Below are 11,242 nucleotides of genomic sequence, written 5' to 3'. Positions count from 1 at the left end.
TGTCAGGGTTTCTGTGCTGTCATTTTGTTTTGTTAACTGCTGTTTTCTTGATCTATTTTTTATGCTTCACTGCTCTTTGGAAAGTGTATATGGCTGTCATCACTCAGTCTGCATGATTTTTCATTTCAGTAGCATTGATCTGGGTATCATTAGACTGTAGTTGTTGAAATGTCCAAATGTGGGGATCTCAAACGTGTGCAGTTGACTAGAACAATAAGACAGCTCATTAAAACATTTGTCGCTTGTAAGGCAGCTCTGGGGAGATAAACACGAAAGACATCAGGTGGCTCAGGCCACAACAAGTGATCCTAAGTCCCCCGGTGCCACAGTTGAAATCATAGTAAAGTTGTAGATTTACATTATAGTCATCTGAAAAACCGAGGTGGAAACTATGAATCACTCTACATAACTGATTTGTTTGAACATTTTTATAAAGAACTCTGTGAGAAGAAACTAACAGAATAATATAATTCAGGTTAGGTGAACATATTCCAGGTAACATAAGCAATAAGACAGTACTGCTTGGGTAACTTGCGTTTAACCTTTCTGACACTGTACAGACTACAAGTTAGTGAATCACCAATAAAACACTACATTAGTTCTAAATGGGATTTATTGCTAGCTGTGACTGTAGACAAGAAAAGGTTCATCAAATCTTAAATGCATTGTGCATTTACAGCCAAATTTGAAATCGATAATCACCCTGTAAAAGTTGATATTACCTCTCCTATAGGTGGCGCTACAACAACATGAAAACGCTTCAAGCTGTAACACTTCATTCATTAGTCTTCAACTCTCTTTTCTGCACAATCTATTCTTTAGCAAATCCTTAGCATTCCCTGACAGTAGCTATGCTGTTTACCAAAAGTCCCTACACTGGGAGATGTCTGCCATCTCCCAACCAGTGTGATTGTCTATTACTGGGTTTTTGATGCAGATTAAATCCCAGTGCAAATAAGACAAAAAAGAGGATGATGTAGGCTTGGTACAGGTATGCAAGCTCTAAGTACTTCTCAGTTCATGTATTCAGTTCAATATTTACTGAAACATGACCAATGAAAACATGCAGATTGCCCTGAGGAAATTTTTGCATAATGCATATACAGTACATGTGGTGGATGGTCACAGTTAAGTGATAGTGTCTCTGCATATTTGTGCACGTACACATCACTGCTCACCCTAAGGAAGACGAAAGAGTCTGTGATGATTACACACGATTATGCACCTGGACTATTAAAAGAATTTACCCCATTTTTTATTGGTTATTTCTGTTCAGCCCTCAGGAGAAAACCAACCACATGGAGAGAGTTCTGCATCCACAGCCCACTGTCTTTGCTCCAGCTCTGATTATTATCTCTGCAGATTACATTGCCCACAGTCACACAAACCAGGCCTCATGGATGCTGAGAAAATGGCCTGATTTTGTAACATTCATTTACCATTTTAGCGTAATCTGGTTTCTCAGCTATTTCATGATGTGAAAGCTCTGTGTGAAATGTACAGGATATGTGTGTGTGTAGCAAATATTCAGTGAGAGAGGGCATGAGATTGCTTGACTGCTGAAACAGTGAGCTAGGTCTGGAAGAGGTTATGTTTTATCAGCTCTGATATCTGAGGGTTTGTGTGTATATCAGTGGGTGGTGGACTGAGTGCATATCAGGACGTGGTAATGGGAACTGTTGAGGCTCTAATTTAGGGAAATATGCTTTTTTTTGCTTTCTTGGCAAAAGATGAAAAGATTGATACCATTTTAGTTTGATAAAAGGCTACAGGAAGTAGCCAGTTAGCTCAGCTTAGCAGGTGGAATCAGCTAGCCTGGCTCGGTCTGATAGTAACAAATGAAATGCGGGGTTATGTGCTAGATGTTCTAGAGCCCTTCCGTTTTTGCACAAATTACACAAAATATGACATCAGTTATTGAGTTTTCTTGGTGCTGGCAGGTGAATTCTGTTACCTTTGGACAGAGGCAGGTTTGCCGTTTCCCCCTAGTTTGAGTCTTCATGTGAACCTAAGCTAACCAGCTGCTAGTTGTAACTTCAGATTTAAATAGACATGAGAGAGGTACCGATTTTGTTGTCTAAATGAAAGCGAATAAGGGTGCCTATATTTATGAACCTGACAGATGACTGTAATCTTTCCCCCCCTCTCTCTTCCCACTCTCTACACTAAACCCCGGAGGGCAAGTGTTTCCTCTCTATGCTCGTCTTTTCACTTCATTATCTATCCTCCCTCAGTCACCAAGGACACAGCACCAGCCCTCACCCCTTTCCTCCATCAACAACAAGGCTCCCAGTTGGAGAATTATGTGTTGCTATCTTCCTCCCACCCTTCCCCACCCTATCTTCTGTATCTCCACTCTTTTCTTCTGCTCTTCCTCTCCGTTCCACGCTAGTGACAGGACGCTCTCTTCACTGTGAAACTTCTAACAAAATATGAACAGAAAGGCGACCACACGGCCACTGTGCAGAGTGGGACATCTGTGAGCTTACAGCTGAAATGACTAGTTAATCCACTCAGTAAAGCTACAGAAAATGAATCTGCAGTCATTCAATTGTTTCATTAGGTTTTTCAACGGGTTTTCCCCTTTACTCGCTGTCACAGCCAAACACTCTGTTGTGAGCTTTCCCAATGTGAGAATTGACTGCTTATTTCTCTTTTTAAGAAAATAATTTCTCTAATTCCAGAATCTAACTTGCTAAAATTTGTAGTTTTTGGTGTTTTATATTCAAGATCTGGGGGATTTGGGTGGATTGTCAGACCTTTTTCACAATTTTCTGACATTTCATAGAATAATCGATTAGTTGTTTACTCAGAAAAAACTGAAAACTTTGATCAATAATGGAAATAATAATCAGCTGCCTCCCCAAGTTAGCAATGATGTGCAGTAATCAATCACGCAAACTGTATATAATCATGCTTCACATTATGCCATGATACATTTTCTGAGTGATGAATCTCAATCATCAAGGCCAGTTTCTGCACCTGTGATACGTAAGATAATTTAAGTCAAGTATTACAAACATTTCAAGTGACTTCTTACCTCCAGAATATCTTTGGCACCGCTGTTGTGTTGGTTTCTTGTTACCTGTGCAAAGTGAAGACAGTTTGTAACACTTCACATCCACAGGTTCACTAGTAAAGCACAAGGAGGAAGATCTGTTGCACCCGCAAACTGTATGTGTGCATCAAAAGTACAGTAACGTGCACAGTGTGTGTCTCATTTAAAATTCAAATTTAGCACACAGGCCCACTTCCGCAACCAGAAGCGAGCGTAGCTGTGCACAGTCACAGATGCATAACCCTGTTCGTTTCTTTCACCAGTCTTTGGTGAAGATGTAAAGTTTCCTGTTTCAGTCTTCATCACAAAGACAAGACACACATACTGTACAATATATACAGAATCTAAAACAGTTCACGTTCTGTAATCTGCTTCCCGCCTTTTTTTTGCTGTAGCATTCACAGCTCAGTGTAGCACTTCACTGTAAACCTTACAGTCACACAGTAATTGTGAGTTGAGAGGATGTTGATGACTCATATCTTAGAAATCACAGCTGCAGATGATCAGACAGACGCTGATACTGTTGCATGCAACTTTCAGTTTCCATCCACGTAAGGCAACCCCCTTCTCTCTTTTTCTCTCACTCCTCTATGTTTCTCTCCTTTTTACAAATCAGCCCACAATTTAAATTCACTTTGTTTACACGAGAACCAAGCTCAAGCTTTAAGATAAAACACAAATGACTTATATTACATGCACTCCCTTGTCTGTGTGACTGTGTGTATGGAGGTGCTTTCAGTTTATGTGTGAGCATGTTTCATCCTGACTGTAAGTTTTGTGTGACAACAGATTGTCTTGCTACACAAATAAGTGGCAAAAATTGTTTCCTTTAATTCCTCATTTGGTAATGGGAACCACGCTCTCATTACATTTAAGTTGTTTGGTTTTGTTTCACGTTTTCATCGTTCTGCGTGGACCTCATCTTCAGAACACTGACAGTCTTTCTGTTTGGTTATAAACTACACTGTTTTTAAATGTTCCTTTATACGCTGTATTAGTTTTATTTTGGTGATTTGATTTGTACTTCGGTGTCCCAGTCTTGCCTTCAGTGTCATCTGTGCAGCATAAGCATGCACAGTTAAAAAAAAATGTGTGGATGTGCACAGTATGTGTGTGAAACTGTCTCTACTTGCATGACTCACTAAGGTCAGTGTTTGAGTGACTGGACATTAAGCCTGGGGATGGAAAACAGTGTGTGTGAAAACTGTTTGCTTACAATGCAGTCATGAAGTCACAGGCACTAAACAAAAAACTAAACAAACAAACAAAAAAACAACATAAACACAGATGGACAGCATTTTAGCTCAAGCAGAAGTCAGGTTTGCAAACAAACAAACAAAAAAACAAAACAAACACAGATGGACAGCATTTTAGCTCCCTGTGGTCCATGCACAAGCAGAAGTCAGGTTTGTTTCCTCAGTTCACACTTACAGGCCCATTAGCAGAGATATTACCATGCACAATGTGTTTCACACATCCATTACCGACTAGCATCAAAGGCTATAGCTCAGACTGGTGCAATACCCACATGAATGAATCCCCAGGGGTCAAACAAACCACAACCCATCATAACACCTGCAACAAGCAGCATGCCAGCCAACTGCACTATTAACCACCTGTTACACTCTTAAAGAATCTCCACTTACTGAAGTTATGCTCATTTTCACTTTATGCTATGTTTAGCACTGCCATCTGTGCTGAGTGCTTTGAAAGTAGACGTTCACACTCTGCAGCTTTATTACTTTATTTTATTTCAGCATTCACTTGAAAGAAGGTTGATCATTCACATATAACCTAGAGCTACTATATGTAACCGGTGACTTTAAATATGCACTAAAAAGACCCAAGAAGAACGCGGAATGACTGGTTAAACCAAACTGTGGTCACTGAGCCATTTACGCCGTAGCATTCACAACTCTATTCTTTTCACACCATGCATCCGCTCACCTGTGAATATGTGCATCGGAGCAGAAAACAGACAACGGAAAGTTTCCCTTTGCCACCGAGGACAGTAGGCATGGTTCCTGGATGGTCAGTGGTCTCCTCCGGTGTCCATGCCAATGAGGACTCGCGTTACGAGCAGCGGATGCTGTGCCGCTCCGTGCCGCTCCGTGCCACCGACCCACTGGCTCTTCACTCGCGGACCCGCCGTGCAGCTGCTGAAGAGCCTCTGTGTCACGGAGAGAGACAGAGGGCGATGTAGGCGGGTCGGTAACGTCAGAGATGACACACACACGAGGCTCACGCAGGGAGATCACGACTAAGAGCGGCCACGAGGATGAATGTTCAATTGTTCAGAGTTCAAGGATTTTATTGTCAATTCACCATATGTGTAGGACATACAGAAAATCTAAATACCGTTTCTCTCTCACCTAGTATTGGATGCCATAACATTTAGGAACTAAAACAGAATAAAGTAAAATACAAATAGAATACAAACAGAATAGAATAGAATAAGAACTGGACTGACATAATTAGGATAAATCTAAACGGTACAACCAATAATCTGTGACTCAAAACTGTGTACAGTCAGTGACAATAGTGCAAACAATAATAGGAGATGGTCAGATGGTTCAGCATCACCAGGGCTTTGGTGATGAGGTGCAAATAGCATGTGAGGTATACATGGACAGTACTGCGTCTGAAGTGGGAGTGTGCGGGGTGAGAGGTGTCATCAGCAATGCTGATGGCTCTGTGGGTGAGGCGGGTGTTGAAGATGTCCGTAAGGGAAGGCAGAGGGACACCGATGATCTTGCTGGCTTTAGAAGTAAACACAACTTTATATGTACACATCTAGGAGAGGATGAGCAACAAATAAGAAGTGAAAGTATCATATTGTTTTTGCTTTTATCTTTGTTCTGATCTTAAATAACTGCCGAGGGACATGTCTGTTATTGAGCTGCTAAAATGTCCGGTTATCAGCTTACTCTGTTCTTGTAATGTTTCCCATTTACATGAGGGGACAGGACATTAGAAACACCTCTGAGTTTAATGCAGTCAAGTACAACACTCCTTAACCTTGATGCCAATATAAAACATAGTTTAATTATCACAGTGAGAGTGTCACAAGACCATAAAAGTAGACTTTATAGTTGTACAGATGTACCTAATAAAGTGGTCACTAAATGTATGGGGCTGGCTGTCAGCTCTTTTATTTGGACTATTTGACTCACACCATTTGATCCTAATATTCCAGGAAAATTCTGCCTTTCTCAGAATTATTCTGTTTTCTTATGTATGTTCACAAACCTAAGAAACAAAGACAATAAAGACACAATACAAACATTTTCCTGTGGAACATACTGGAAATGTAGGGATGAACTGGGAATGGAAGGATATGAAATGCCCGGGGCCAGTTTCCAGGCCACACAGTAGCACCCTTGGTTACAGACCCATGGTGACAGGACCTCAAAGGCACAAAGGCATCCCTCGACACTGCCTGTTTAGAACAGGGCTGGCCTCAAGAGTCGCTCTTCTTGACAACTCTCTCTCTCTCTCACTCCCTCTCCCTCTCTCTCATACTCTTTCTTCTCTCTCTTCTCACACACAGAGGCAAAATGAGGGAGATGGAGGTGGTAAAGTGTTGAGAGAGAACAAGTAGGCCTGAGCTGTACTGTGTGAGTCCATGCAGCTTGCTCTGGTTGCTATGGTGATGCTATGGGTCCTCCAGATTCCTACAGGTAGTGACAGAAAGGTGGGCAATTTGGTAACACCATCTAATAAAGAACCTTTTATAAATTCATTACAAACTGTAATGATGGCTTTGTTAATGGTTAATAAATCATTTACTACGTGTCAGTTTTAATCCATTAATAAAAACAACTTTTCAGCTGTTAGGTTGTAAAAAACATCCTTTAGGTTGGCATGAAAAACTGTTGGTAAACCATTAATAAACACACACTATTGTTTCACTGTCTAATAAGTCTCCATGTTTTCAGTTATAAAGGATGATAAATGTATTAATAATAAAGGTTTTTACACTTTTTTTGTTCTCAGTATTATTTTGTTCACTTGTCTGCTTGTTGTCTTACAGAAGGACACCGTACATGCACATTAAGAGCCACTGTACCAGAGTCTAATTTCTTTTGTATCCAACGCACCTAGTCATTAAAGCTGTTTCTGATTTATAACAAGCCCAGAACAAAAATGTGTAAGTTACATATTAAATATATTAATTTAGAACTGTTTTATCACTTGAATTAGCTGTTATAACCGTATTTTGGTCCAAATGTGTTACAGCCTTTTCCCACATTATAACTGGTTATTTACAGGAGCAGTCACTGTGATGCACTTGTATCCTGGCAACCTGGCAAGGCACCCCCCAACAAACCAACCAACAAACAAACAACGGGTTAATACTATAGAGGCAATTTATAAAATATTAATAAATGATTATAAACCATTTCATTAATGGCTTATTAGAAAATGGAACATGTAAGATACTCACAAAAAAGAGTGCATGTTTTCAACTGAAGGATTTGTTGTTAGATCATTAACAAGCATGGATTTGCTTTAAAAATACGTTTATTTTAAGGATAATGTACTGGCATTTCTTCATCAGCATTAGGCCTTCTCAGCTTTGGAACCCATGGTCCCTGTTACCTCTGATAAGTGGACTAAAGGTTTAGCGATCATTAGTGGACACGATGGATGATCAGGGTTATTAGTAGGTGATAACTGGCCCCTTGTTGATTTGCAGACTGTTGTGTATAGCTATAGGCCACCAGCTTTATGAGGCTGAGGGCGTCCCTGCAGCACAAGATGTTTAGTTCATTAGAAGCAGTAAGCAGAGGGCTCCACCCTGTGGTCAAAGTGAGAAGTAGAGAAGTCGGCCTCCTCCATGACCCTTCTACAGCTCCTCAGTTACTGTGCTGTGATACAGACAGGTGACAAATTAAAGAAAAGGAGTCAATGAATGGTTTGGATGAAATACAATGACCATCGCAGTCACCAGACCTCAACCCAGCTGAACGCCTATGGTAGCCTGTGGACCGAGATATTAGATGGTGTCTCCACCACCATCAAAAACAACAAATAAGGGAATAATATCTGTTGGAAGAATGGTGTCCATCCCTCCAGTAGAGTTCAGACTTGTAGAATCAATGCCAAGGGGCACTGAAGCTGTTCTGGTGGTGCAGAGTGGCCCAACACCCTACTGAGATACTTTATATTTATTGGCTTTTCCTTTAAAATTTCTCACCTGTCTGAGTGTCTTAGGCTCTGACTTAGAGCTGTTTTTTTATCTGCTGATTTCTCAATTAACAAATCAATGTTTATTTAAATGTTTAATGCAGCTGTTGTTGAATCGAACAGAGGCTTTCTTACAGGTGAGAATGCGTTGTGATTTTCACCTATAGGCTCAGTGGCAGGTACAGGCTACAGCAGTGTTACAGGTATAACAAGAATAGATGGATGAAATGATACAATGCAGTGATCTTGGGCAGTGGTTCCTACATCTACATGTGACCCCACGTTACAGGTTATGGCGTCATTATGGAGACATTTTCTTTTCAGGTTTGGTCATCTGAATGATTGACATGCCTGAAGATGAGAAAGAATTAAGAAGAAAATGGAAAAATTTTGTGTAACAATTTTCTCTTCTTGTTTTATTTTGTATAAACTTGTGACCTCTCATTTATCAGGCTCAGAATAACTTGGGGTAGATGAAAGCAATAAGGAAGAATCACTCATAACAGTGATATCAGAGTCTTGGCTGTCTGGTTAAAGCAGATCTTGGCTCAGTGCTCAAATCCAGCTGTTTTCACTAAATGATCTGCCTGTTTTCGTGTTACAATTAGCCAAATGATGCCTTTAGTATTAGTCAAATTTAAATGCCAGCACTGAAGCCTCCGCTCTATGTCTAACGTGTTTGCTCAGCTGCTTCCCCTTTTGAATTGAGGCCTGTCCAAAACACAGCAGATAGCAACAGATAGCCTGTGGCCTGCACATAATAAACAGATATAAAAGGATATGCAAAGCCGCAAAGAGAGAGACCATTCATGTCGTGCTCAAGTGTCCTAACAACTGGTTGGACTGGCTTGTCCCTCTTGTGTGATGTCATCCAATGGATGAGCGGCTGGCGGCTGCGATGCGCATGTATACAGGTCCCTGCCTCAACGCATCACAGCGAATCTCACTTGACAGCTTGCCAGGTTAAAGGGGGAAAACACACCACTCAAGAGGGGAAACTAGACCTGCTGAATTTCCACCAGCCAGCCGTCATCCGCATCCATCCGAAGCAGAGGTTCTCCCGCAGCCTCTCTTATCGCCGACTCATGCATCATTTTGGGGGGATTAATTAGCCCGTGTGTCTGTTCTAACGCACAGATGACAGCCTAACCGGGGCAGTAAGCTGCTGAGATACCCAAACACAGCCGCTTTGTTGAATCGGATCTGTTGTGACTGGACATGAATTCGGCGGAACAGACGGTTACATGGTTGATTACGCTCGGGGTGCTGGAATCGCCAAAGAAGACCATCTTGGATCCTGAAGCGTTTCTGCAGAGCTCCCTGAAAGATGGGGTGGTCTTGTGTAGACTTCTGGAGCGGCTCAGTCCGGGGTCCACGGATAAAGTAAGGGCAATACACCCCCCTCTCCCCACTCTCCCCTGCCTGTCTGTGTGCTGCCCAGATCCGTGTAACCGTGGTTTGTTGTCTGGCTTCTCTTTTGGTCCATGAGGCGACTCCTTTTGTAGGTCACGGCAGCCCGGGTTATTGTCTGTCGGCGAAAACAGCACTATATGGTTGCACATATGCATGACAGCGTGTAAAGGAGAAAACCCGTTGTTTTGATCTGCTCCAAACGAGGCAGCATCACAACAACATGAAAATTAATCGATGACATTTATCAGGAGCTATCGATCCACTTTATATGCTGTTAATGCTGAAGGCCTCGTTTAATATGTTTCAGTGCAGGTCTAATACACACCAGCTCTGCCTTCTCTGTTTTAAATGCCGTGTCAGTTGATTTTGATGCACAGTGCACACTGTGGCCAGCCGGGGATGACTGGCTCTCTGCACACAGACCATAGATAGCCCATAGGAGTGGGCCGCCATTGACTGCAAAGGCGCACAGACAGTGATGGACCCTCTCTCCATTTAAAGAAGCAGCACAGTGTGTGTCTGTGTGGCGTCAGTCGGTTTAGACAGCGACGTAAAGGAGGCGATGTTTTCCTAAAAAGAGGATGTTGTGCTGGAGGCTGACTGCAGCTCCAAACAGGCGTGAACAGAATTTGCCTGTCAAATGTCAGGTTCCTCCATTTCCCCACTGACATCAGGGGTGTTGTTTAGTTGTTGTGACACAATCAAGTAATGTTTCACCATTTTGTACACACGATTTGATACAGATTGTATCTGCAGTGATGTACTGTGTGTGTATCGGAGACTGTTCCCTTATAGACATGTATGATATAATCAAATCGGCGTGGCTTATTATCGCGACCTGAATTTTGTTAACTCCACTGCCATCTCATTTTGGGGCGGATTTAATATGTTTGGGCCTATTTCGATGGAATTTGTATTTATAGATTTCCAGAAACTTAGAAAATTAACATGAGATGAAGTCCTCTGCCCTGTAACAACATTTCCATATTGCTCATGATGTTAAATCAAAATATCATGACTGTATGTGAAATGGAAAAAACATGGATTTAAAGGCCTATTTCGATGGAATTTGTATTTATAGATTTCCAGAAACAGCAGCAACAAATGTCACTAATCTGTTGAGCCAAAACTGTAAATGAATACAAAGTGAGCTAATAATAAACACGTGTTTTTGATGAGGTTTATGTCATTTAAAATGTGTGACCACATTCATACTGTAGTTGAACAATAAACATGCCAGTGCTCTGGTGGACTTAGTAATGGAGACACAAGTTCTTAATGACCTCCAGCAGATTTTCACTGACATTTCTTGTCACTTAGCCAACATATGAAGTGATATGTTTGTGATAAACTAACACTGCCCTGCTTCATTTATCAGTTGCACACTAATTACTCCCACTTTCTACTATTACTAATAATGTTTTACTTTTTCCTCACACCATGTTTCTCATAATATTTCCAGTTTTCCTTTATGTTTGTACAGTAACAAGAGGGATGTCACTAAATCCCTGGGCAGTATCTGATGCATCACAGGCAGCTACATCCAGTTACTGTCTGGTCCAGATATGGCCCATGGCATTC

At 41.4% G+C, this 11,242-nt stretch overlaps 2 protein-coding genes across 3 annotated transcripts in view; one reads left to right on the top strand and one right to left on the bottom strand.

Moving 5' to 3' along the window:
- Window positions 1–5,305, bottom strand: part of aff3 (AF4/FMR2 family, member 3) — a 16,813-nt gene extending 11,508 nt beyond the window's left edge. The window contains exons 1-2 of the mRNA XM_020609325.1: window positions 5,006–5,305; window positions 3,041–3,085 (exon numbers count right to left, since the gene is read on the bottom strand). Coding sequence (XP_020464981.1) covers window positions 3,041–3,085; window positions 5,006–5,077 — 117 coding nt within the window. The 5' untranslated portion in view covers window positions 5,078–5,305. The remainder of the gene's footprint in view (window positions 1–3,040; window positions 3,086–5,005) is intronic.
- A 3,124-nt stretch (window positions 5,306–8,429) lies between these two features.
- arhgef7a (Rho guanine nucleotide exchange factor (GEF) 7a) overlaps window positions 8,430–11,242 on the top strand; it is a 27,824-nt gene continuing 25,011 nt past the window's right edge. Inside the window, exon 1 of one of the 2 annotated variants that reach the window (XM_020609326.1) lies at window positions 8,430–9,631. In XM_020609326.1, coding sequence (XP_020464982.1) covers window positions 9,467–9,631 — 165 coding nt within the window. In that variant the 5' untranslated portion in view covers window positions 8,430–9,466. The remainder of the gene's footprint in view (window positions 9,632–11,242) is intronic. The other variant, XM_020609327.1, reaches the window with a different exon arrangement.

This window comes from Monopterus albus, unplaced genomic scaffold (assembly GCF_001952655.1).
Source record: "Monopterus albus unplaced genomic scaffold, M_albus_1.0 scaffold99.1, whole genome shotgun sequence".
NCBI classification, from domain to species: domain Eukaryota; kingdom Metazoa; phylum Chordata; class Actinopteri; order Synbranchiformes; family Synbranchidae; genus Monopterus; species Monopterus albus.
Note: the sequence above shows the minus strand (reverse complement) of the source record. Positions and strands in the feature narration are given on the sequence as shown.